The sequence below is a fragment of the Monopterus albus genome, unplaced genomic scaffold, assembly GCF_001952655.1.
Source record: "Monopterus albus unplaced genomic scaffold, M_albus_1.0 scaffold304.1, whole genome shotgun sequence".
Taxonomy (NCBI): Eukaryota; Metazoa; Chordata; class Actinopteri; order Synbranchiformes; family Synbranchidae; genus Monopterus; species Monopterus albus.
Window position 1 is genome coordinate 128,264 of NW_018128184.1, and position 26,865 is coordinate 155,128.

The 26,865-nt window shown below is 43.9% G+C and overlaps 2 protein-coding genes across 5 annotated transcripts; one reads left to right on the plus strand and one right to left on the minus strand.

Annotated features, from left to right (window-relative positions):
- Positions 1-3,463: 3,463 nt before the first annotated feature.
- On the plus strand, positions 3,464-10,423 carry ech1 (enoyl CoA hydratase 1, peroxisomal). 3 transcript variants are annotated; one of them, XM_020623538.1, is made up of 11 exons: positions 3,470-3,657; positions 4,937-5,105; positions 5,551-5,639; positions 5,724-5,848; positions 6,494-6,542; positions 6,964-7,028; positions 7,668-7,738; positions 8,359-8,430; positions 9,149-9,299; positions 9,397-9,512; positions 10,267-10,423. In XM_020623538.1, the coding sequence occupies exons 1-10, from the start codon at positions 3,621-3,623 to the stop codon at positions 9,499-9,501; spliced, it is 933 nt and encodes a 310-aa protein (XP_020479194.1). In that variant the 5' UTR covers positions 3,470-3,620; the 3' UTR covers positions 9,502-9,512; positions 10,267-10,423. The 3 variants fall into 3 exon arrangements, with proteins under 3 accessions (XP_020479195.1, XP_020479194.1, XP_020479193.1); XM_020623539.1 differs by having other exon boundaries at positions 3,464-3,530; positions 9,397-10,423; XM_020623537.1 differs by having other exon boundaries at positions 9,397-10,423.
- On the minus strand, positions 9,892-26,673 carry cep295 (centrosomal protein 295). Of its 2 annotated transcripts, XM_020623536.1 has the most exons (30): positions 26,335-26,673; positions 25,722-25,922; positions 24,944-25,068; positions 24,757-24,850; positions 23,894-24,007; positions 23,663-23,803; positions 22,898-23,081; positions 22,468-22,647; positions 21,879-22,115; positions 21,402-21,496; positions 20,400-20,612; positions 20,134-20,210; positions 19,757-19,903; positions 19,102-19,630; positions 18,684-18,861; positions 18,238-18,435; positions 17,960-18,103; positions 17,753-17,832; positions 16,851-16,941; positions 16,280-16,492; positions 15,355-15,503; positions 14,803-15,202; positions 14,394-14,561; positions 13,071-13,606; positions 12,763-12,933; positions 12,608-12,668; positions 12,178-12,462; positions 11,765-11,861; positions 10,685-10,784; positions 9,892-10,576 (listed from the first exon to the last, which is right to left on the minus strand). In XM_020623536.1, exons 1-30 carry the CDS (start codon positions 26,431-26,433, stop codon positions 10,535-10,537), a joined length of 5,349 nt encoding a protein of 1,782 aa, XP_020479192.1. In that variant the 5' UTR covers positions 26,434-26,673; the 3' UTR covers positions 9,892-10,534. The 2 variants fall into 2 exon arrangements, with proteins under 2 accessions (XP_020479192.1, XP_020479191.1); XM_020623535.1 differs by having other exon boundaries at positions 19,102-19,903.
- Positions 26,674-26,865: the final 192 nt, after the last annotated feature.

The following is a 26,865-nucleotide window of genomic DNA, read 5'->3' on the forward strand; positions in this document are numbered from 1 at the left end:
TTTCGGTTTTGGTACTTTGTGTTTTTGACCCGGCTTGTTCCTCTGACTATTCTGTTCTGCCTTGCCCTCTTGCTTCAGACTGTCACTGTGTATAATTATCGGACTTCCCTTTGGACTACGTATTTGGATTCCTCTGCTGTATGTGTTTGCTGGCTCTGATCTCGGACTGTTTATACCGACCTGTGATTTTTGTGTTTCACCGTGTCTTGTATGGTTTTGTTTAGCGTTAGTTCTCTTATTAAAGAGACGGTTTTGTTTTACATTTCCTTGTCTGGCCTTTTAATTGAGTTCACCCTCAACATTTTTGGCAGCATAACGCGCCGATTCCTGACATGTGGTGTGTGCGTGTGTGTTTGTCTTTATATACTTGTGCGAACCAACCCCTGATGGAACACCTTTCTTGTGTGGACATTTCATTGGTGACTTTCACCAATGCGGTTTCTGTACTATGATGGACGCTAAATCCTGACTGACAATCCTCAAACAAATCATTCTTGTGCAAGTGGTCACATAACTGCTTTGCTACAGCTTTTTCAAGGATTTTGGAAATAAATGGGCGATTGGATATTGGTCTATAATTAGCTAGGACACCTGGGTCAAGAGTAGGCTTTTTGAGTAGAGGTTTAATTACTGCAAGTTTAAAAGCCTGTGGAACATAACCTGTTAATAGAGAGAGGTTAATCAGATCTAGTATGGATGTGTTGATTAGGGGAAAGACGTCTTTGAGCAGCCTGGTCGGGATGGGGTCCAGGAGACATGTTGATGATTTAGATGAAGCAATTGTTGAGGTCAACTCAGAGAGATCTATAGGGGAGAAGTAGTCCAAGTATAAATGAGGTCTTACAGATGTTTCTAAAGCCATTGTAGTAGATGGCACATCTGCAAGGGCTGTGGCAATGGTCCGACCAATTATTTCTATAATAGTTGTGATTTTATTTGTAAAGAAGCTCATGAAGTCATTGCTGCTGAGATCTAAGGGAATGTTAAGCTCAACAGCACTGTGGCTCTTTGTCAGCCTGGCTACAGTGCTGAAAAGAAATCTGGGGTTGTTCTTATTTTCCTCAATCAGTGATGAATAAAATGCGGTTCTGGCACTATGAAGGGCTTTCTTATATGTTATTAAACTATCTTTCCAGGCTATGAAAAACTCTTCTGACTTAGTGGAGCGCCACCTCCTTTCCATTTTTCGTGATGCCTGCTTTAGGGAACGGAGCTGTGAGCTGTACCACGGGGCTAGCTGGGAAAGTAATGAAGTACATTTATTCAAGTACTGCACAATTTTGGTATCTGTACTTTGAGTATTTTCATTCTCTGCTGGTTCATACTTTGACTTCACCACATCCAGTAAAAAAGCACAATATAATCATTCTTGTAACTCATAAGGCCGCAAAACATATCGATGCTCCAACTACTTCAAAACTGTGTTGTGCAGTGGATGTCTGGTGGTAACACACACCTGTCTCCGTAGACACACACGGCTTCCTCTACACTTTCCCTTCCTGGCTCAGGTTCACCTGTTTGTTAAAAATGTATAAACCAAACATCATTTGGACTGTGTGACAAGAGCATCAACTGTTTTATGGGCTATTCATTACATGCAGAATGAACAGTCAGACGTTAGCATAAACTACCTGTGATTTATTATGCAACACACCTGGCATTTATTTTATTTCACCTATGAATAGCATTTTAAGAGTAGACTAAATGTAATATGTGCTGATGGACAGGGCTCTGGTTTACTTCATGTTCAACATCCGCGCCCGGTGACGTAGCAGCAACCTAAGCTAACGTTAGCTTGTTTATTGCAGCCAGGTGTGACCTCTGTGAACCTCATCTCTCTGAGCCTCTGTCTCGGCCTCCTCTCAGGAATGTTCTCACTTACAGGAGTCAGTAATGTCTGAGTCAGAAAGGGTCATTGGCAGTATTCAAAAACTTCATTTAGTCCCCGTCACATACCCCAGCCCATTCCTTTCTTTTTTTCACCCGCAAACACATGGATTGCTGTATGCACGCTGCAGTGCACCAGCTACCATGTGCGCATGGTGGTGTATGAGCCCTGACCACTGCACCTCAGCATGTTTTTTGCTTTGACATTGATTAGAACAACAAATTTTATTTACAATTTTATTTCCCGTTATTATCCATCTAAATTAACCCACTGACAAATGGGTTAAACCTCAAATATGTGATTTTACCAGGCCACAGCAGATCAATACTGGGGCATGTGTCCCAGTAAAAGAGGTCTGACTACACCTGTGTCACAAACCAAAGAATGTGGTTTGGTGTTTAACGACATGTTTCTAAGGTAGCATAAACCATTTTACTGGACAGACCAGAGGTTTGAAGACTGACTGCAGTATACAAAAGATGTCTCTAACATAACATTACACTCCACAGTGTTACACTACAGCACCGCTTAAACATCCTCTCCTAAGAAGCTCCTTGACAACGAGGACCTTGCTCAAGATTCCGGGAAATTAGAAAATTGATCCCCTTCATTGTGGAGACAAGGTAGGATATGATAGATAGGAGGCACTAGGTGGCGGTATGCACTTTAATAGCTGGTTTGCAATTCTCCAGAACAAAGCAGAAGAAGAGGTAGAAAAACTTGTTGGCTGCGTCCGAAACCGCATACTGTGACAGTACGTACTGAAAGAGATGAAGTACCTACTTACTGACCGTTAAAACAGTAGGTACTGTATAGTATGAAGCCTGGTAGTATGAATGAGATTCGGACGTACTCCATCCGCCATGTTGATACATCACGTGACATACGTTTTCATAGCAGCGTCTTCTTCGTTGGATAACTCCTCTCCCGGGGCATCATGGGATAGTGAAGTGTCCATCGTATGCACACTGCAAAATCCAACCGGAAGCAGTAGGTCATCCGGGTACTTTTCGCCTACTGTTTTTGGAATACTACGAATCCGGACATACTACTCGCCTCGCCTACTGCTTTTCGCCTACTATACAGTATGGTAGTAGGCGGTTTCGGACGCAGCCTGAGTGGGGCGCTAACTTGTGTCTGCGTTTACCAATCTTCATATCCATAACATTTTCTGTGTTTTTACAAACGCCAGACAGTAAAGTAACACATGAGTCTTTTTACTCACCTTTTCCTCTTCCATTAATGAAATTGCTTCTTCTGGGACTCCTCGACCACGCAAAAATTCACTTAAATCCGACATTTTCTGGGCAGCACGTAGCTCCTCTCCAGCATGACTCAAAGGCACTCACTGAACTTGGATCCCTACAGGTACCCATACTGCTGAGATTAAAGTCAGAATTCTGAGATTAAAGTTAGAATTCTGAGAATAAAGTCAGAATTCTGAGATTAATGTCAGAATTCTGAGAATAAAGTCAGAATTAAAAAAAAAAAAATTATGCAGTCGCCCTAATACTCTTCCGTACTTATGTCAGTCTGCACTGGCATTTATTTAACAATTTGTTCGCTCATGTCAGTGACGTTGTTTGTACGTCGTGGTGTACCGTCCTGTAGCAGGCCCGTGGGATAAATTAGCAAACAAGGGGTAAATTACACGTTGTCATTGACTAGCGTCGGCGTAGCTCCAGGCTAACGCTAGCTGCTAACTGACGTACAGACTCAAAGTTTAGGAGCTATGTTCTCAGTCATTGTTAAAGCAGCTTTCACAAAATGTAAGTAATGTGATAACTGTCTGGTTTGTCATGTCATTAAGAAAAATACAGTGTTGTAAATTCAATGTGCACATGATGTTATACAAATGACTGTCACTAATGTCAGCTTGTGCTAGTTTGTATATTTATATAACTGAGGGAAACCAAAGCTTTAGCTTGCGATGTAGGCGAAAGGTCACATACGAGGCAGCCATTGTTGTGTAACGTTATATCTGTTGGGCTCAAATATTTGTCAGACTTTACACAAGAGCAGCAACTAATATGATAAATAGTGTGCATGAACAATTAGAATGCCAATTATCTTCTTTGTTAACCAATTAATGGTTTAGTCGGATGGCATTAAATTGAACAACAGAACCACAATCTAAAAATATTTATCACCAAAACAAAGTAGAAAATCCTGCAACTGAGAAGCTGGAATTGGGACATACTTGGTAACTTTGCTTTAAATTTACACAAGTCAATAACTAAAATACCATAGAGCTGCAACAATTTGTCAGATGGCAGAAAATATGTTAGCAACTGTTTTGTAATTAAATAGTCATTTGAGTAATTATTTTAAGCAAAGTGAAAAATGTCTGTTTTTTCTCAAATGTGAGGATTTGATGCTTTTCTTTGTCACACAGGATTATAAATCATCTGTTGGCCATATAACACATAAAGATGTCTGCTTGGGCTGTGGTACATTTTAGAGCCAAAATAGTAATTGAAAGAATCATTTGCAGATTCAATGACAATAAAAATTATTGTTAGTTGCAGCCCCCAAATTGTTGCCGGTTCATTTTATGTGAAATCCACAAATTGAGTTTTATATATATTTTTGAAGATTTTTAAATATAAATGTAGTAACACGAGTGAATAAAAGGCCTGAATAATGGCTGTACCAAATTCTAATCCAAAGCCAAAGCAGAGGTTTAGTTTACTTTATTTTTCTGTTTTTATTGTAGTACAGAGGAAAGTACCCTGGGTTAGAGCTACAAACAGTGATTATTTTCATTATTGATCTGTTATTATTCCTTTGATTAACTGATTTATTTTTTAATCCCAAACCAGTGAAACCCACCCACCTTGTGTTTTTAGGATTTTTTTCCACATCCAACTAATAGTTCAATAACTCAGTGAGAGTCAAAGTTAATCATCAAATCTTCGTAATCTGTATCAGATTATTTAGAATTTTAGTTGTTATTATTATTATTGTTGTTGTTGTTTGACATCCTGTTGTTGGAGTTTTTTCCTGGACACGCTCATTGTGGTGTTATTATTGCATCTTTCTTCTCAGACGGAGGTTTGCAGCTGCCCAGTCGCACGGTGCTCAGGGCCATGTCGTCTTCTGGCAACCCCACCCCTCTTTACACCACCTTGGCCATCAGTCACCCTGCAGAGTCCATCACACACGTGGAACTTCACCGCCCCGACAAGCGCAACAGCATGAACAAAGCTTTCTCGAGGCAGGAACCTGTTTCAGTTCATCCACAGCAGCTGCAGCACAAACACATGATTATTGTTGTTACGTTACATCCAGCACTGACTCTGTGTTTGTTGAAAGAGACACTCAAGTTAAATAGTTATAAACAACTGCTCTGTGTTCAGGCTGGATGTCGGCACTGACTTGAGTTCAGTTCAGAAAGTTACGTCAGATAAATCACCATATGTCATCAATGTGAATGAATTTTTGTTCAATCAATATTGGATCATTAAAAATGTGATTATTATTTTTTACCCACTGCTCATTAAGACTGTCTGAGAGGTGGTCTAGTGGTTGTATCACAAAGGTATTGATAATTTACACAGCGCTAACTTAAAAGTGCACTATCGTGTTGTATGTATAAAGATATTAAATAACTAGAATAACAGTAGTGGCTGTGTTGAACTGTCGGCATGTTTTTCTCCCAGCGAGATGGTGGACTGCTTTAACGCGATCACTGGAGACCCAGACTGCAGAGTGGTGGTGGTTTCTGGAGCAGGAAAGATCTTCACCTCCGGTGGGTATCACCACGGTAACATTTGTAAAGGCACTGCTTTGATAGAGGAGCCTGATTTATGCTCTGCCTTGTGTTACTGTTCAGGAATCGACCTGATGGACTTGGCCGGTGACATCCTGCAGCCAGAGGGCGAAGACACAGCCAGAATTTCCTGGAACTTGAGAAGAATCATCACCAAGTATCAGGAAACGTTCTCCGTCATAGAGAAGGTCAGACCTGAAGAGTGCTGTGTTCATCACACTAATTATAAATAGGACTGTAACAAACAATCATTTTTTATTAGAAAAAGCCTTTTAGCCTTTTATTATCAACTATCCACTTGAGTGGCTGTCTACTCACAAATGAGGGCAGATTTTATTCCCTTGGTTTGTCAAGGTGGGTTGGACGTCCTGTTCCGCCTTCCTGTGGCCTGCAGCCAGAACCCTCTCAGTCCATGTCAGACTTTTCATACCCAAACTGCATCCATACGACAGAAGTAACCCCTCTCTTAGGTTCAAGCTCCTTGTTTTGTTACCTGGTCGGAGTTTCAGAAAAACTCCATTCTGTCTCACGATGACTCTCCTCCATGTTTGTGTTGCCTTCCTCATCTGTGCCATAAGGAGTGTGCTTTGCAACACAACAAAATAAATGATAATCATGAGCATAACATGAAGCGATATGCTTTTCTGTCATCACACGATATGTCACAGCCCTACCTATTAGTATATTTATGTGCTTGTGATCGATGAGTCAGCTAATGGCTTCAGCTGTAATCGTGTCACACCAGTCACTGACTTGGTGATGCATGTGGGCTCCAATGACGGCATCGGGTGGTCCCCGCATTTTCCTTTTAAACGATTATTTTCTTCTTTTAGTGTCCAAAGCCTGTTGTGGTGGCTGTTCACGGAGCCTGTATTGGAGCAGGTGAGATCGTCACCCACACATTGTTATAGTGAAACCATAAGTTCAGACTTTGGTTTACAAGTCAGTGTCACTTCTTTTACACTCTTATTCAGAATAACATGAGGAGACTATGATGACGACAGGACATGTAACCATGCCCTTTGTGTTGTTGTAAGAAAGACTTCATCAGACATTAACTGCGTCTCTTCTGATTGGCAGCAGAAACATCCCAGCATTACCTTTCACTTAATGTGCATGATAAATTTAGAACAGTTTGTTCGCTGTTGTCAAAAAAAGCCAGAGGACGCTCAGTAAAGGTGTTGAAATGCTCAGCTACCTGCTGTTGCAGAGAATGAACTGATGGCACTGGATAACGAAGCAGAGACGTGAAAAGGTTCAGTGAGTTTACACACTGTCCTTTTCACTGTGAATGTTGTTGCAGGTGTCGACTTGATCACAGCCTGCGACATTCGGCTGTGTACCCAGGACGCCTGGTTCCAGGTGAAGGTACGTAGAGTAAGCTTCATAGTTTGGACATGTGAAGAAAATGGGAATAATTTATTAAATGAATGAAAGTAAAAGACAAAGCGTCATGTTCTATTCTGATTAATGACCAATACCTGCTATTGATGTGTTCAGTTATAATTTGGACTTGTCTGCCAACCCGTTTCTGGGCTTCATATAAACTAAATAATAAGTGAATGAAAACGGTACCATCACATTCATCTTCATGCACAGTGAAATAAAGGACATATAGCATTTTAATTTAACAAGCATAAACGGTTAATATATAAGAAAGACCTGAATAGACCGGGGTATCATAGACTCCTAGCTGTGGCGGCACAGTGGTTAGCAAGAAGGTTCCAGGCTCGAGCCCAGGTCGACCCGGGGCCTTTTTGTGTGGAGTTTGCATGTGGTTTGTCTACATGTCGGCCCTGTGATAGACTAGCGACCTGTCCAGGGTGGACCCTGCCTCTCGCCCAATGTCAGCTGGGAATGGCTCCAGCATCCCCACAACCCTGTTCAGTGATATGCAATAAAGAGAATGAATGAATGGACTCTTAGCTGTGTTAGAGGACACAGGTGAATCTTCTGATACTCTCTGATAGACGCTGCCTCAGTGTCTCTTTGTGTTGGACTTGACAGGAAGTGGACATTGGACTCGCAGCAGACGTCGGGACTCTCCAGAGGCTTCCTAAAGTCTTCGGCAGCCGCAGGTAGACTGGCTGCTTCAGACCACCACAGGCTGACAGTGAGGTTACACTTCCTGCTTAGTTCTGCAGGCTGTTTAGGAACACGTGATGTGATGTGCAAAGTATTTAAAGTTTCCCAAAACGGAATATGAAGTTCAGACGATAGTGTAGACATGGTAAAGGTTTTAAGGCACTAAGAGTCGGGGTGCTTTCAAAAATGATGCCATTAATTTGATCAACTATCATATAAAGTGCAGCAGAATAAAAAAAACAACCCTAAATCAGATTAATATTTGGTGTGACCTCCTATTTGCCACAATGGGTTTAATGATGGAGAATGTGAACATCTACAGTGCCTAAAACCTTTCCACAGTTCTGTACAGGCTCCACTGGTAACAGTCACACACCAGAGCAGCTGCCCAGCTGGTTCCTGGTTCAAACCCTCTGAACCAGGAAATAAAGACAAAATTGTTTAGGAAAAGAAACGACACAAACAGTTTACATGGCATTTCTCAGACCTGATGGCAAGATAACAGACAGAAGTAAGATATAAACCGGGAGTTTCCTTGTTAATGTTCTGTGTTAAACCCTTTCTGGATGTAATAGGTTCTTGTTCTGATGTGAGCGACTCCCATTTTCTCCAGCCTGGTGAATGAGTTGGCACTGACCGCTAGGAAGATGTATTCAGACGAGGCCAAGAGCAGCGGACTGGTCAGGTAAAGATTTTGCTGTATTAAAACTGCAGTTACTATTCATTTTGTCAGTGTCAGTCAAACAGTGACCAGCTGTGGTGGGGAGCTTCATTAGATCCTAACGGTTATGCAGATCATCTAAATGAATCCCAGTGAAGTACAGGTACTGTAGTTCACCTCTATGTATAACAGTGTAGGTGAACAACAGCACAAACTGAACATGACCACCTGCATGAAGGGAGATTTACTGCAGGACTGTGGGATTAGACTGACTCAGCCTGAGCCACGTGCACCAGGTAACGTGGCAGCTTGTGACCACAGAACCAGAGGAAAGGTCTGATACCAGTAAAACAAAACTGATGATCTAAATCCTACAACAAATCAGGATTCATAATGTAGAAACTGAGCTTTATAATAGATCACAAGCTCATAAATCATGTTAAATCTAAAGTGCTAGTCTACTGCAGTACCGCCTAAAACTAAGATTTAAAAAAATGCAACGCTGTATTTAAAAGCTGTTCTCAATCAAGGAAATTGTATATGAATTAAAAAGGAAAACGGTCATTCCCTCCTCAGATGAATGTGTGTATTATACATGAATATATAGTGTAAAGCACGTTTCTGATCAAACTGCGTTCTGACTATGGAACACGATCATGACTGTAGATCTGTCAGCAGTATGAAGAAGCTAGTCTGTCGTGATGTCTAACATGTTTAAATGCTCTGCACTTTTTTGCTCCAGCCGAGTGTTTGCAGACAAGGAGGCCATGATGGCCGGAGCTCTGGAGATGGCCGGGGAGATTGCTGGTCGTAGCCCCGTCGCTGTGCAGGGCACCAAAGTCAACCTGATCTACTCCCGAGACCACGGTGTGGCAGAGGGACTGGACTACATGGTAAGAACATCATCCACCTTGAAAAAATTAAATAAAATTCTCCCACCCCGTGAAGTTGCTGACTGAACACCATCACTACCTTGTTCGTCCTGACCAGGCCACGTGGAACATGAGCATGCTTCAGACTCAGGATGTGATAAAATCAGCACAGGCCGCCATGGAGAAGAAGAGTCCCAAGACTGTAGCTTATTCCAAACTCTAACTGTGACTGAGGTAAAGTTCAGATTAGCTCAAACGCTGCTGTTTTATTCCTCCATTGTGGCCTTTTGTGTGGAAGGGAACATGTTTCTGTTTGTCTAGACTGAGACTGTGATAATAGAACTAAAAGTGAGGCTTTAATTCCTGTTCAACTATTGTGAGCAGATGGGACTGGAAGACTATGATTTACTGTCTCAGAATCCAGATTGTGGCTACGAAGGGAATACAGATACAAGGACAATATCCAATTATGATAGTAAATCATAATTACAAGAAAAGATCCCTTTTTTTTTCCCTTTGGTGAATGCAATGCCCTTCTGTAGTTTGTCCATTACTGTTTGAGCAGTTTTTGATAATAGGATGCTATATGCTGCATCGACACGAAACTATTAAAAAAAAAAAAATTAGGTTAAGAACAGACAGAGACCAAGCCAACAGTTGCTTCACCTCCATGGGAACAAGAAAGTGGCTAACTAGCATGTGTGTTCTGTGCCTGTGTGAGTGGCGACAACGCTCCACACCAGCAGGTGGCAGTACTCTGTATTAGTCTTTCAAAAAAAGGAAAGGACGACGAACTAGGACTGCAGATCTCATACTGCTGACAACCCCAAAGCTGTTTGCAACTCCTTAGACACTTGATTAGTAACAGGTCATGAATGATGATGAGGCTATGCAGCAGTCTGCCTTCGTTGCCACTAGTTCCTTGATGTTGGCTTGGTATGTCAGTCCTAGGATCAGCAATAAATGACTGTTTTATATTCCCCTGCAGCAACGTGCACTTGGCATGAGCTGAATCTGAACTGACCTCACTCGTCCCTGTGTGAACTCTGCTTTTGTGGATTTGTTCTGGGTTCATTGCTGTAACAGCTGGTTTTATATGACTGTAAATGACTTCATGAATCTTATTAAACTCAATTGAAAAGTTAGCAGAGTTGAACCTATGACTGCATATTTGTTAAAAAAACAGGAAGTGATTCAAATAACTTAAATGCTTTATTGATAAAACAAAGTAAAACTAGAACACATTCAAACGTCAGTCACCGGCGAGACTGCTGGGCACGAAGCTTCTGTAAGGTTTTCTGTGAAGAGAACAATATTCCTGTATCAGCTCAAACTTGGTTCAGGCAGTTAGTACAACAGTTTATGCAGTTCTCTAATCAGCGGCACTATAATTAAAAACATTTAACCTTGTGGAACTCTCTAGCCTTCAGTCTGTTGTTTGCATAAGCTTCGTGTCTGCTCTTGATCGCTTTCTGCTGCTTCACCTCCTCCAGTTGCTCATACAGTCTGCAGACAGCGTATCACACCACAAGTGTAAGAAACATATCTGTGGCTGAGGCATTGTTTGGAAATGAAAGCAACGTGTTTCAGTGCGTAGTATTAAGCTTCTCACAGTTCACTGCACAATTACATTAACATTAGGGATACACCGATGCCAGCATCACCTAGTACTGTACTCGTAAAAGTTGTCCAATACTACGCAACAATGGCAATAAAACGTTAACCTCACGCTGGCGGAGTCAGTCATTAGGCAGCAGAGGAGAAATTTCAGCGGTCCAGGGATCTTTTAAGATAAGTGACGACAACAAAAGTAAAGCCAAAGTCTTTGTATCAAGTACTCCAATGTACTGGGAAAAAAAAGGTAGTACTGGTGCATCCCTGTTTAACACAACTACTCCTTGACTTTGGAAGCATCATGGATTTATTGAACTAGAACTTTAAATATGATTCAACTGAAAAAGAAATCAAGTATTTCATCCACCCAATTGTGACCGTTCAGAGGAAACTACTTACTCGACATTTATTTTACAAATAAAACTTTGCTACCTCAGGTTAATATTGCCTGTCACAACTAAAGGATCGCTGGGCTCACAGCCGCATTGATCTCTCTCGCTTAATCATCTCTCATTTTATCGTGTTCATGATGATTAGCTTAAACTGGCTGTGGACCACAGACTGCACGCAAAGCTTAAATAATCACTTCTCTAAGTTTATACTCATTTAGCAGGTCTCTGGATAAACTGCTCTTAGTAATTTTCTCTTCTTACCGGTGGAAGTTTTATTGCATGTGCAGTTATGAGCTCAAGTGTTACAAGTAATCTTCAACTTCACCTGGTGCAAGCAAAAAAAATGCTGAGATGGGGAAGACAAAACGGAGTGCAGCACAATAATCGTTTTATCTTGGTTATTTCGATTTCAAAATCATAATAAAAAAACCATTTGATTAGTCGCCCAGCCCTACAGTGAGGTAGGTTCAAAGACGGTACCTCCGAGTTCTCTGGTGCATCTTGGAAACTTCCCGTTTCCTTTGCTCTGTTGTGTAAATCTTCATCTCGTCCACCTTCTTCTGCCTGGAATCACTCACTGGGGAAAAACAGGACAATGGAAGTTTCATTATTAAAGTCGACAGTAAGAATATTTTCAAACTGATTCGGTTCACTAAGAGTCATCACCTGTGCAGATACTCATGTTGGTACAAAGTACATGTTGAAGCCTACAGACGTCCAGAATAAAAACCAAATGCTGACAGTATGTTTACCTAACAAAAGCTCTACCATGTGGCCTGTATAGTTTTTGGCCACCCATGATACAAATGTAGCGCTCGTGCTATTTTAAACCATTTGAATTGCAGTGTCAAAAGGAAGGTGGGGCTTCTGTTTGATGAAGGCAGGTCCCTCACCAGGTTGCTGCTGTTCAGCTGGTGCTTCCTTTGACTTGTCCTTAGTCTTATGCTGAGGTCCCAACTTAGTCTTTGCCTCACAGGTGAGTGGCTGAGATTCCCCAGCTTTAGACTGCTCTCTGGCTTCAGACCCAGCCTGGATGTCAGGCTGAACCTTGGCCAGAGCCGCTTTGGCTTTGATTTCTTCTACCCTGCGAGAAGATCTCTGGAGCAGAGCTGTGCGTTTCTGCTGGCAGACCTCCTGCAGCTCTTGGCTGGGACCCCACTGGACCTCCAGGAACCATACTGAGTCCACCAGTGGAGGCAATGAAGAAAAGAAATTGACTATGTATTTTCGGTATTCCTCCTTTCTACATTCATATTTAAATCAGAAGTTGTTTACACAGCATATTTCAGTTGGATACATTAAGATCGTGATCGTGACTTTTACCTGGATCCATCTGGTTCTTTTCTTCTGCCATCTTCTCCGGCAACGATGTGAACTGTGAGCCCTGTAGTAGACAACGTTTTATGTTCAGAGATCAGAGAGACATGTCAACAACACATACAGACAGTCACAGTACTACACAGACTAGATCTAGATACCTCTGTCTGGCAGCTGATCTGTCCTTCCTCCCTCACCACATCTGGATGTTCGTCTCCCCACATTCCATCTTCCTCAGCGATGGCCGTGTCTTGGTCCTGCAGCGTGGTGTCTGTCAGGCTCACTAATGTTATCTCGGACTGCTCCAGGATCCCCTTCTCACTGGCCACTTCCTGATTTCCAGGGAGAGAGGACAAGTACACAACTCAGCCAGTGACGACCTGCAGCTGTAGCATGATGACACAGTCCATGTCTGAAAGCTGATGGTTCTTCTAATGAGAACAATCTGAACAAGAAAACATAATCGTACCGTTATCTTATCAGAAACGTGACCATCACTGTTCAGGTTTGAACCCTGCTCAGACTTATGTTCTTCAGCATTGAGGTCACTGAATGGGGCTGGATCTCCAGGCCTTTCAGAGATGCAGTCTCTGTCTGCTCCCCGTCCCTCTGGCTGAGGCACGCACAGAGCAGGTGCAGCATCACACATGGTTAAATCCAACGGACACAACACCGTCTGATCCATATCTGTCCTCGTGATGGGAGACACCAAGATGGCAGAGTCAAGGGGATGGCACTGGGAGGTGATGAGGTGGGAGAAGGATTCATGTAAAGTTGTCAGATGGCCAGACTGCTGCTCTGATCGAAGGTGCTCAGGTGGTGATTCAGAGCCATCAGTGTGGAACTCAGACCCTTCAGAAGGTACTGAAACATTGAACGGCCCACTGGCTGGCTGTCCCTCCGGAGAGTTGGGCACTTCATGTTCAGGCAGGTGAAAGGTCATGGAGGGCTCTGCTGTGTCATTGTGGGTGACCTCAGCCAGCAGTGGGTGGAATGAATGAAAAACTGGAAATAGCAGTGGACATGAAAATAGGTAAGTAAAATCATGTGACTTCTAGTCTACTTTAAATTCCCGAAATGAAACTCGCCCTAACCTACAAACTGAGACTACAGATGTACAGACGGGCGACAAACGAGAAGATGACCCAGCACAGAGTCCCAGTGAGGTACTGGGCCACCACGTGCCACCAGAACAGCTCCACCTTGACTCTCCAAAACTCTGAACCCTCCTGGAGGGATGAACACCTTCCAACAGATGTTCCCTCATGTGGTGTTTAGATGATGGTGGTGGAGACGCTGTCCAACAGTGAAGACGCACTGAAAGCGGTTAAGTTGCACACCATCGCCTCTGCCATTTGGCGCCCATCACTATGGGCGTGTCGACATAGGATCAAACATGTGACAACGTTCTTTTATTTAACGGTATATGTCTCTATGCCGTCCTGTTAGCACGTCTCTGCTAGCTCTGTGCAGTGCATTGCTTTATCTGACAGTTTCTACAAGCTGCATTTATCTTCTCTTTGTCAGTGCGATCTAGAAGGCAGGGGGCACAGGAGGGACTAAACTATTCTTCTCTCACCCAGGGACTGTTTGCCATTCAAACGAGCACTTCAGTTTTATACTGCGTTACATCTGGGCGAGTTTCGCCTTCATTTACATATCGAATTCTTGTTTTAACTTCTGACACCTCCCCTTGGTCACACAAACTGACTATTCTCCCTCTGGTTCAACAGTCAGAAGGTCTTTGTGTCATTGTGGGATTCACTAATTGCTTGAATATTCTACACCTCACCTTCGGTCCTCTCAGAGCCCAGGTCCATTGGCCTGCTTTGGTTCTGCAGCTCCTGTGGTTGAGGATTCACACCTGGAACAAACGCCCTGTGTGACGAGGCTGCAGGAGGCAGCACTGGGCCTGATGGCACAAGAGCCTCGGCTGAGACACCGACACAGGTTCCTTCACCTACAAACACACAAGTCGATAAACTCACTGCCTTTTTTAACCACTTTGAGAAAATGGATGAGCATGCTTCACGATAGAAAGAGGCCTGCAACAAAGTCCATGTGATTAATTCATTTCTAATTATCAATCAGGAGTTCAACAATAAAACAGTGTAAAAAAGACAAATGGCTGCCAGTAAATTATTCAAGCTAACCAGGAGAAGGTTGGGCTCCGACCTTACTGCACACAACACTGCTTGTACCTGAGTTTGCACTGTGATCATCCAGCTCCCCGACCAGTGGCCTCATCTGGTCGTCCTCCTGACCTCCTTCCATCCATGTGCTCGACCGCTCCAACGCTGTCTGACCCAGCAGCTGACCTGTATAAAATTCCTGGCCCCCACTCAGCCAATGAGAGCTGGACTGGTGGGAGAGTCGACCAATCATCCGACTCAGAGTGGAATCCCATCCTGGCAGCTGACCAATCACGGATGAGTGAGCATATGGGTGACCGACCAGTTGCTCCATGGCCGAGTCCCCTTGGTCACCGATGAGACAGGATGACTCGTCTGCCATCTGGCCAATCAGAGGTCTGAATGAGTTTTGCTCTGAGTCCTCGCCTGTAACACGCTCCAGGGTTGGATCGACCATGTTGTTCTGTTCCTGGAGCAGATACAAAACATCAGGTGGATGCTGTGCTTTTACAGAAAACATTTATTACTGATTCCATTTCTAATATGAGCTGAAAGTCTGAAATAAAATGGAAAACACGAGCAGAGAAGAAAACCAGTTTAGAGCTGCCATCTGCCACTGACCAGGAGACTCCTTTGTGTCCGTGCTGCGTCCGAGGGAGGAGACCGATGACCCACAGAGCTGTCACACCCCGGCCTCCTCTCTGAGGCCTGGACCAAAGACTGCTGTGAGACTGGAGAGCCAGGTTTCAGCACACACGAGCCTTCAGTATCTGCAGATCAGCAAAGAGACTGTGCACTAACATGATACAACCTTGATGTATAACGTACTGACTTGTGTGCAGTCAGCGAGTTTGGCCAGTTTAAAGTGAAAATGATTGCTAATCAATTATGAATTTCATCTTTACATTTCTGTTCTACATCAGAAATATTTTTGTATTAAAACCCAGCAACATATAGGGGTCATTCATATTGATGACCAAACCTACAGAGAATGATCAGCTGATTTGCAGCTCTCCTTGGCTTTACACAGCTTTATGTACGGTTTAACAGTCCGGCTCACACCTGGACTTCTGATTGACTCACTGCTGCCACAGTCTCTTTGTCAGCTGCAGCAGGAAGCAGCGGTTTTCAGAGAAGACGCTCTAAAAAGCTGGTGATAATCATGGAGCATTTAGCAGCTAAGAGCCGGATACAGAGCTAAAATAGTTATTTAATATTGGACTTAATGCCACGAGGGAGACTGAAACAACTCCAGCTGAATGCTGATGAGTTGTTCTATAACTGACGTGCAAATAAACTACTACAAACGTTTCCTCCAGAAATCTTTTGAGACTTTCCAAAACAGACGAACTCACCTCCTCACACAGCAGTTTGACAGGTGTGTTACTTAGCATGTTACCATTTTCAGATATGGTCAGAGGACATCTCGCACAAACACACCCCGGGTCTATCAGTGAAGCTCACATACTAAGGTGTTTGACAGTAGTGCAGCAAACTAACTCTGAAGACAGAGGCTGTATTCTTGTAGTAACTGTGTGCAGTATACCTGTGGTTCTCCCAGAAGTGCTCAGGCAGATGCTGAGCTCCCTCCTGTATCTGTCTATAATGTGCTGGATGCTGCTGTCATTAAACAGAGCTCCGGCAAGACAGGCAGCAGCCGAGCAGTCCTCAGTACAGGAGCCTTGACTGGAAGGAGTGAAGTCGGGTAAAACCGTCTCTCTTCTTTGTTCCTCACGGTGGATGGTGGGTGGGGATTTATCTAATGAAGAACGGGCAGAACAAAAACAGGAAGAACAGCACATTTAGTCTAGAAACCAAGTTAGAAACACTACAAGCATGTTGTCTGGTGTCTACAGACAGTGTGGGTCCTGTGTACAGTATGTAACCCTAACCTTAAAGATGGACAGACATAACAAACCCCGCTCATGGACAGCAGCACCTCACAGGTCTGCCTACAGCGCTGAAGCACAGCATCAGGTTCTCTACTCCGTAACGTAGAACCAACCAACTCATGTTGATAAGGGCAGGTCAATACTTAAAGCTTCACAGGTCGGAAAAAAATTGAAAACAAGAACAAAGTGCCACGTGCTACGAGAGACAGTCATGCTGTTCCTCACCAGGGTTCTGGTCAGGATCGGTGGTGATGTAGCTGCCGGTGGAGATGGTGGTGGATGAGAAGCTGTCGGAATCCGCAAGCCTACGTAGAGACTGACACACAAACCCCCACAGGCACAAAGTAAAAGTGTTAAGGACCATTACTGGCTTAATGTTCATCCATCATACTTTGGTTCATATTTTGGTTTATTTGCCTTTTAAAGTTTCAGCATTTAAGTTACTCATAATGAAGTATTTTCTCCATTTGTAGTGAAATGATGTTCAGACTTGTATTTGGTTTACGACGTGTACAAGCACAAACTCACTGAGCTCAGTTCAAGTGTAGAAACCATCATGAAATGTATTTTAATTAAATACAATTCAGGTCAAATCGTTTTACATCATTGCTCAGTACACAGACCCCAAAACACACCCAGACATAACACACACACACACACATACACACCCTCCCACCCACACACACACACACACACACACACACACCTCTCCCTCAAAACAACAACAAGCTAACTAATAAAGCTCCTCGAGTCCAGTATAATCACGGGCTGAGGCAGGCTTCACCCCGGCGCTCAGATTTGGCTACTTTTCATCACTGATCCACAGCATGTGAACCTCAGAGGGTACCACAGTCTGACAACATGGCACCGATATGCAGAGAAAGGCGTCATTTCAGACTCTAAAATTCAAAAAGCGCCGTAGTTTTGTTGATACTGGTGATCTCTGTAGAGAATGCTGCTACAGTAGGGTCAGTGCAGGAGCATTACTCCAAATGCACAGGACCAAAACGTAACAGATGCTCTTTCACTGCATGCTAAACAAAACCAGTCCTCCCCTGGTAACTTTCTAATCAGCCTTACAAAGGAAGGAAAGAGTCAGTACAAAGTCTGGAACATCTTTAGTTTACCTCTGTCCAGGATCTGTGGCTTGTGACTGCACCACCAGAGTAGTCGGCTCCTCTCCCCGAGTCAGAGGAAAGTGGTGAATCTGGAAAACAGTGTTCCAGCAAGTGGAAAGATGTTCATCTTCACCCTGTTGTTGTTGTTTTAATCAGATATTACCATTTTACCCCCAGTCTGCAGCCTTTAGCTGCTCACTCTCCACCTCTACATACCAGGCTCGGAGGATTCTGGAGATGTCCCTGCTCCCATCAGCAGCCGCTCTCTCCAGATGAGATGGTTGGACGTCCCTGAGCCAGATTCCTCCTGTGGATCCCTGTCTACAGTGTGTGAAGGAACCGCCACGCTATCCTCCAGGCCTGGAGAAAGGAAACAACAACAATCCGGTCAGCTGCCATTCCTTTCTGTAATCTGACATGATAATCCCTAAACCCCAGACAGCAGCCTTTTAATGATAATGTCAGTTATTCATGTGCTCTGGGGTTGAGCTGACCTGTGACTTGGCTTGTGTCGATGGGCGTCTCCACCTCTTGAATAGCACTGAGCTCATGCTGTTCACACATCATGCCCATGATTCCTGGCCTGATGCGAGTCAGTGGGGGATTCGCTGTTTGAGGAGGAGAGAGAAGTCCTGAGGGGAGGACTGATGCTGAGAAAGGTCCAGCAGAAACCCTGCTCTGGGTAACTGTATCTAAACAGAACAAAAGAGCAGCAGTGTTACATGTGACTTTGAATGTATGTCATTCAGAAGTACAGGGCTGAGTGTTGAAAACAAGCTAATGTTTTAGGAGATGGAGCTTAATGGCAAATGTGTAAACCATCCAGTGAATATAAAGAATGAGTAGTTAACAAAAAGGACAAATGGGAAACAAAAGGGTAAAGACATGAAACAGAAATCAAAAAGTGGACAAAAGCTCTGCAATCTAACACGTCTGTTACCTTTCTCACCACTGCTAGATGGCGGCTGTTGACGGGCGCCATCTGCCTCCTGAGGGTCTTCTAGATGCGATAACGTTCCTCCATTAGACTCTTCTATAGCTCTGAGCAGTGATGCAAGTAGTTTGAGGCGACTGATGCTCTCTGAACCCATCGCTTCACCTGCAGCCTCTGGAACTGGCTGTGTGGAGAAATACACCAGGGAAGTTATTTTTCAGTACACTGTAGCTTTGGTGCTGTACATTTCACCAGAGTTGGTCCTCACAATGTCAGAGGCTCAAACATTTCAGCTGAGAGGGGAGAGTTCCACTTAGTACTTCATGGCATGCTGCTCTCTTGGGTTTAGATTAGAATTGTGCAGAAGCAAATGCGATTTGTCCTGGAACGTTGCCAGCAAAGCAGTAACACTTCTGTCACTCACTTGTGTATCAGTAAGAATCAGAGCCTGTAGCGTCTCCTTTTGTTGCCTCATCTGCTGCATCTCCACTTCTCGTCTCTGACGCTGCTCTTCTTGCTGCCTTTGTCGCAGTGTCACTTCCTCCCTCTGCTCCAGCACCCGTCTCTGGACTTCCTGCAGCTCTCGTCTCTGCTCCTCCATGTCGTCCTCTCTGGAGCTCAGGGACCCTGTCTGCAGATCGCCATGCAGCAAGGTCCTAGGCTTAGCACCCGCATGTTCTGGAGCCATATGTGCGCCACTTGTGATGTTTGGGCTCATGGCTCGGACGGGCTCAGAGGCAGACTGGAGTGAGACGCTGGATGACTGATGTGTTGTGGATGGTCTATAAGGCAGGGGCGCCGTGGTGACCGAAGAGGGCCTCACTCTCTCTGGAAGGTGCCCGGTTACTCTCTCCATGATGTTGTCAGTCAGCCAGGCAGTGACATCCCGTCTCTGGTTACCATTAGAAATAGATTCCACTTCATCCGGCAGCAACTCGGATCCTACTCTCAGACTAGAGCCAGGAACATGGAGAGATGAAGCCAACATGTCAGAGTTTCTGGTGGGAACCTCCACAGAGGTTTGTGGTTTAGCATGGATGTAATCAGGCACTGCAGGAGCAGTAGAGAGTGTAACAGACTGGGTTTTGTGCAGAGGTGGCTGACTGAGGCCTGGCGCCACCACAGCAGGCAGCAGTGATGTGGACTTCGTGTTGAAACGAATTCGTAGTGCACGTTGGTATTCCTCCAGGCGCTGGCGGGCTACTTCCACTGACCTCTTGTGAACTCTAAAAGAAAAGATGGTCATATGATTAACAAGTGTAGTCAAGTTATTTACACTGCAGATATCAGATGTTTGAGGCTTCACAAGCTGCAGCATCTCCTCTAAAACTGCTGTCTCTAAGGAATCTGTGACAAATATAACAGAGGTAAGAGTTACACAACCATTGTGTCACCTACTGAGATGGTGGCCCAAGAGAATGGCTAATGACAAAAAGCAGTTCAGGCTTTAACACACCTGTTTTGTTCCAGCAGGCGTAGTTGGTATTCTCTGATCCTCCTGCTGTGGTCGTCTTCAGCTGCAGGAGGCACCAGCTGTGGAGTGCAGATGTGCAGGGAACAAGTATTTATCACAGAAGTCAAAACCCGTAAACATGTCGGTTAATAGTAATAACAAAGCTGAATAATTTAAAAAAGGAAGTGCCTAAGCCACCTGCAAACCAAGAAGGAACCCTGCATATTAATAGATCAGAAAGAAAAGGACAAGTGACAAAGTGAGCCTACCTCAGTGGCTGGACCAGGCGTGACAGAGGTGACTTCCAGATCACGGACAGGCACTCCTAGCTGGTTAACAGGGACTTCCTGTGTCACAGCAGTCTTCAGATGTTCTCTCTCCTGCTGAGCTTCAAGCAGCATCTGCTCCAGTTTGGCCTTCTGCTCGTCCAGCTCCTGGAGCAAGACCATCTGCTGCTGCTTCTCCTTCTCGAGTTCCTTTTCCTGCAAATAAAGAAAGGTTTACAAACAGGGACCTGCCAAGCTGCAGGCGTCCACACATTACCTATAAGGTTGATCATAAACCCAGCTTTCAGCTAAGCTTCTACACTGACACTGCACTGTGGAGTGGAGAAAAAACCTTTGAGGCATCAGTTGTTTTTAAGATAACACAAGCTGATACTTTGTGGTTTGCCTAAAAAGTGAGAGTTCATAGTAAAAACTGTCTAGTTCCTGAACAGGTGCAATCAGGCACTCGGTGTTCACCCTTCCAGCCATCCCAGAGTGAGGCCCGTGTTCCTCTGCTGGGTGTACACACAACATCCACCTGCCCACATTACGCTCAACTCCACTTTGCTTTTGTTTTTTTGTTTTTTTTAAGAAAACATTTCCAGTGTTTTGTCTCCAAAGCAGGAAATGAAGCTAAGGTCTACTGTTGTTTCATTGTAATGTAGAAGGAGATGTGGAGTCATGAGGACCTGCCCAGCACACTCCTGCTCTAGACAGAAGCTGGACTAATGAAGTAAAGAGGAACACCTGGAGCCAATGACTATGACCAATCACCAAACACACTTGAAGCTATTGGGTAACAATAGAACCAGGCTTCTGGTGCTTTGAAAGCTTACACAGTGACTATAGAGTGAGAGGATTTGTTGAAGACACAGTGTCCAGTGGACCAGTTATGTTAGAATGAACAGGTTTAGCTGGGTGCTGGTGCCTGAGTGTGACATAAAGCAGTCTGCTTGTTCTATTTCTCTGCTTTCATTCAATGTGATAAAAGGAATCAGCATGTACCCTCTTCTTTTGTTCTTCTTCAAATTCTTGGATTCTGTTGGGAAGTACACCGGGAAGGAGAGGATCTGCAGATGGGTGCTCTGTCATTCCCAAGGCTGCTCGAATTAATTACAGGAAAAACAAAATGATTATCTCACAACAGCTAAACAACTAGGCTTCTTATTCAGGTGCATAAATGTACATAATTGAGCTCAAACATGAGACAATGAACTGACCACAGGAAACACAGATGTCATATAACTTAGCAATCAAACTGCATCACTTTGACCATAAGGTTTTTTTTAAGAGATTAAATGATTAAACAATGTGATCAATTATTTTAGCAATGAGAATAATTTAGAACAGAAATGGGGCCAAAATTATGTCAAAATCAAAGCAATGGGCAAAAACATCTCCAGATGTTGTAATATCGAAATAAGACCTTTATCACATTGTGTTCGTCCTTCTACACTCATTCTCTTACAGCTGAGGACGTACCTGGTGGGGAGCGTGCAGGCTGAAGGAGCCTGGTAGGAGGCGGTCTGTCCCTCTCCTCGCTGGTCAACGAGCCGGTGTCAATGGTCGTGTCCCGCTCTGGGATCAGATCACTGGTGGCGGCGGGTGAATCAGCAGCCGGGACATGACTGTTATGGTCAGTCCACTGGCTCCTCTGGCTCCTGATACGATCCAGGAGTTTCTTCAGGGCCCGTCGAGCAGCAGGTTTGGAAGGCTTCACTGCAAGAAAAAACACATTCAATGTTGTTCTGGCTTGGTAAAGACAGTTTCTGAGGAAAATACATTAACCTCTAGAGTCCTGAGCTTTGGAAACCCAAGCTGTGCGGTCCTCATATGAGGACGCAGGGACTCTAGAGGTTAAGATTATCACACAGGACAATGAGCCTGTGTTCAGGGCTGGTACCGGTAAGATGCTTGTCCTTGCTTATAGTATCTTAGAATAAACTGAGATCTGTATAATGACTTGAAGCAAATAAGAAAGTAACATTTTCATTGTGCTTAACACATTTTGAGAACAACCATTAAAAACTAATGAGTTCTGGTTTTCTGTGGACCCGGTGCTTCTCCCCACCTTCAGCAGATGCTTCCTGCTCACTGCTTCCGGATTCTTGCTCTGTGTCATGTTGTGTTTCTTCTGTTTCCGGTGTAGCGACTTCATCCAGCGTGACATCCAGCTCTTGGTCCTGGCTGCCTGCGGACTGAGCTGGCAGAGGCTCGGGCATCAACTGGACCACTAGGTCACCTTTAACCCCTGGCATCATACACACGAGGTTTAAAGAGGATCCAGTAAAAATGTGATTTTCCTATGCAAAAATACAACTAAAACTCAACACAATGAAAAGTTCCACTTACAGAGCGCCACCTTCTGGCTACTTCAAAAGTATCTGCATGGTTCTAAAAAAGCTACAGATCTGAAAACTGGTGGCACATCAACTGTTTTTGTGTCTCTTTGTTACAAAACACATTCACAGAAAACTACTGCGTGACTGAGCAGCTCTTACTCCTCTCTCCAGTATACATGTCCTCAAAGGCAAACTCCATCTCCCGCTGGAAGTCCTCCCTCATCTCCTGTCTCTTATAGAGTGGCTGGAAAATCTGAGGAGGCATCTGTGATACCTGCTGTCTCCTCCTCAGCAGGTCAGTCTGCTGCATGTGCTCGAGTTCAACAAGCAAGCGCTCACGATCCTGAAGGAGACACCAAAAACAAAATAACGTGTTCAGCCTAAGGACTGATTGTCTCCTTTTACAACACACCACCTTGACATTCTGATGCAACACCATTAAACGGCTTAGGAGAAATCTTTTTACCCTTCTAATGTAATAACAGAGACAAAGCAACCTTATTCTCCCAATATCACAAACTAATGATGCACTGATCGGAAATGGCCGGTTGTCAATGAGACTGGCCGATCACTCTGATTTCCAATTATGTGCCCATCAGATTTAGAGGCACGACAGTTTTAGTTGGAAGTCTGTAAAAAAAAGATTGAGAAAGATGTAAAATGTAAAACTTTAATGTTTTATTTTTATTACAATTAAAGAAAAGTAACAAAAATGTCTGTGTATGCTGTCAACTGCAGTTCTTAGAAAAAGAAAATCAGAGCTGGCAGGTCCGACTTAAAAGAAATTCAGATATTGGAATCAGCCAAGAAAACTGCAATCGGTGCATCTTTAACACAAACCACTATAATCCATTACATAAAAGCTCAGTCTTCTTTCTTAGGTGAATGCTGCTGTGCTGTTGTCGGGTAACAGGTAAGTTGTACCTGCACGAGCTGTTCCCTGCGCAGAGCCTGCTTCCCTCTGAGACGAGCCTTCTCCAGCTGCTCCTCTCTCCTCCTTTTCTCCTCCCTCTGTAAGTCCTGCAGTCTCCTCACTTCCAGCTCAGCTTCCTCATGGGCACTAGGCTGTGGACACCTCTACAGATCAGGCCACTCTGTTCGAAGGGGGACTAACAAACTATGGGGTTGGGTTCCTACAGTAATCGGAGGACTTACCTGCTGTGTGTCCACCTCTCTGTCCACTGTGCTCACAGGCATGTGGTAATGCGTGGCAGCGAAGGCGCTCACATCCGATTTCTTTACTACATGTGGCTTCTTGGAATCGATGTACTGCTTGAACAAGAGAATACTATGTTACCTTGACTTCACCCAGAACCTAAACCGCACAACTTAAAAAGCTTGTTTTATTTTGTAAACAGGATCCAATCTGACCGGCTGGCGCTGGAAAGGAAAAACCAGTTTGTTTCAAAAAGGTGAACCGTCCATGTTCTAGTTAAAAATAACTGAATATGATAGCACCTCTGGAGGATGATGGACACATGGTGTTTACTCAGCCACAGCTAAGGTGTTGAACAAGGTGCTTCACTAACAGCATGCTCACATTAGTACGGCCGTTTTAATAAAACTGCTCATGCACACCAACATTTTAACAATCAGCAGCACACTATCTGAGTGTGGCTGGGAATTCTTTATCAATTGTACTTTTATCTACTATGTGACCACAGAGCAAGTAAAACTGTTTGGGTTTCCATTTAGTTTGACACACGTGTATGTCCCTGTCTCTCTTTTATTTTCTAAGTTGGTAGTTTATTTGTATGTAAGGCCAATAAACAGGAGGAGGGATCTGGCCTAAGTCAAAACACACCTAATTTGTGAACATGCACAAGCAGACTAGCCTGGACCCAGATTTCTGAATCGGCTGCCACATTTCCTCCTCCTTCAAATAGATTAATCACATATCTTTAATGCTTCACCCTCTTTTAGTCAAAACCTTCACAACACTGTGCCAGACTGATTCTTACCACAGACAAAAAGCTTACAGAAAACAGTGTAATTAATGTTACTGATTGGAAAATCACCTGAATGGGGTTTGGTGGAGGCGGCGGGAGACTGGCCACCTTCGCTGCCCTTTCCTTTTCAGTCTGTAGTGCCATCTTCCTGGCATTGATGGAGCTACCAAAAAGCAAAGAAGTTTAATGCTCAGTTCATTTTGATGAAATTCAGCATGTAAACATCTTCCAAACTCATTTTTGTGACGCTGCTCACCGCATGTGCATCTCATGGTCTTTAAGCCTCTGTGATTTGAGCTCTTTCAGGGCTTCTCGATAACGCTCCTCTGCTTTGGTGTAATTCTCCTCCTTCCTCTGAGCAAGAGCTGCTAAGTCAGGTTCCTTATAGAAATAAATCAAAATCACACAAAAATCCAATTGGATGCTGTACTGACTGTGGGTGGCACAGCGGATAGCGCTGTCGTGTCACCGCAACAAGGTTCTGGGTTTGAGCCCCAGCTGACCCGGGGCCTTTCTGTGTGCAGTCTCCATGTTCTCCCTGCGCCTGTGTGGGTTCTCTCCAGCTTCCTCCCACAGTCCAAAGACATGCAGCTTGGGTTGACTGGTGACTAAACTGCCCATAGGAGTGAGTGTGAGTGTGTGTGTGGTTATTTGTCTACATGTCAGTCCTGGCATCCTGTCCAGGGTGGACCTCGCCTCTCCCCCAACATCAGCTGGGATTGGCTCCAGCCCCCCAACAACCCTCTCCAGGAATAAGCAGTATAGATAATGGATGGAAGGATTGATTTCTAGGTTATTATAATTTGATGGTTTTGTCCATATTCTGGTTTCTCATGAGTTTGGTCTTTCAGTTTCTCCAAATTCATCTTACATGTTGTTTGCACTGAGAAACTAACTGTACAGTAACTAAACTGTCCCCGAAGGCTGTAATAGCTTTATTAACAGGTATTGTCTTCACTCAACAATTAGACCTCTGGCTAATGAAGACCAGGTATAGCTGCTGTGTTCCTTGTTTTAGACCCGTCTTTTCTTACATTTTCTTTTGCACTCCTGTGTCCCTGCCCGAGAAGCTGGAGGCTCTCCTGGTACAACCTCTGAAGCGTATTAAGCTTCTCCCTCTGCTGTTGCTCCCAGTCTTGCCTCAGCTGCTCCGCCAGCTGCTCCAGCTCCAGCTGCCGTCTCTGCTGCACCTCTCGGCAGATCTGCAGAGAAATGTACCGCTGCTGCTCCCGCACCTGGAAATCACAGCAAAATGCGCATGCACACTCAGTCTTAATTTAACAAAATGTGTGTGATGAACTCTCCTTTTAGTAATAATAATAATGTATTTACAGATTTTCTTTATCATAAAAGGATGATCTATTGATCTATTGATTATCGTTTGGTTTTGGACTGCTGGTCAGACAAAACAAGCGAACTGGAGGCCCCGCTGTGGTATGTAAATAGCACGTTTTAAATGACTGACTAAACCATTAACCAATCGATTAATACTTTTTGAAACTGCAGACCTAATTGGCTTAACTGGCAACCTGCCTTAATGAAACCTCCCTCACATAGGCTAAACTGCCCGTTACTCAGAAATCACGGACGTGAAATGAAGCGGAACACCGACATGCAACTTGTATTGGTATTATCACCGCCCAGTACCTGCTGTATGCGCAGTTTTCTCCTCCTTTCATGCTCCTCTCTTATTAACCGAGCCTCTTCATTGGGGCTCGGTCTTAATTTGGCTACTTTTCTCTTCATTGTCTCCAATTTTGCAAGTGAACGTCTCCCAAAAGAAAACAAGTAGGAACTTCGTTATCCATCACGACTTAGAAAGGCATTTAAAACGTAAAACAAACGTGGAGTAACTATTAAAATACAGAAAGGAGAATAAATTAACCCCAAAAGCTTTGTTTATCACCGAAGCCCATGCCAACTGTGCAAAAAAAGTCAACGTTTTCACCCTAAACGTCATATCCGGCGGTTTAAACTGTCCGTGTGGAACAAACTCATTCTTCTTTCCTCCTTTAGACCAAACTGAATTTGGTTCCTATTACTGTTCAAACATGTTCATACTCACATTGTGAGCTCCCAAAACAGTTTTCTAACTTCTCCTAACTAAAACGCACTAAACTAAAATGGTCTACATATTAAAACAATAGATAAATAAATAAAGTAATATCACGCACGTAA

Bases quoted from the DNA above. Each gene is read 5' to 3' on its own strand.
- cep295 (XM_020623535.1), bottom strand. From the start codon at position 26,433: ATGAAGAGAAAAGTAGCCAAATTAAGACCGAGCCCCAATGAAGAGGCT. The intron at 15,504-16,279 runs GTATACTGCACA...GCTGATCTGCAG, and splicing joins CACTTCTGGGAGAACCACAG to ATACTGAAGGCTCGTGTGTG. The intron at 10,785-11,764 runs GTACCGTCTTTG...CGCTGTCTGCAG, and splicing joins ATGCACCAGAGAACTCGGAG to ACTGTATGAGCAACTGGAGG.
- ech1 (XM_020623537.1), top strand. From the start codon at position 3,621: ATGTTCTCAGTCATTGTTAAAGCAGCTTTCACAAAAT. The intron at 3,658-4,936 runs GTAAGTAATGTG...CTTTCTTCTCAG, and splicing joins TAAAGCAGCTTTCACAAAAT to ACGGAGGTTTGCAGCTGCCC. The intron at 9,300-9,396 runs GTAAGAACATCA...CGTCCTGACCAG, and splicing joins CAGAGGGACTGGACTACATG to GCCACGTGGAACATGAGCAT.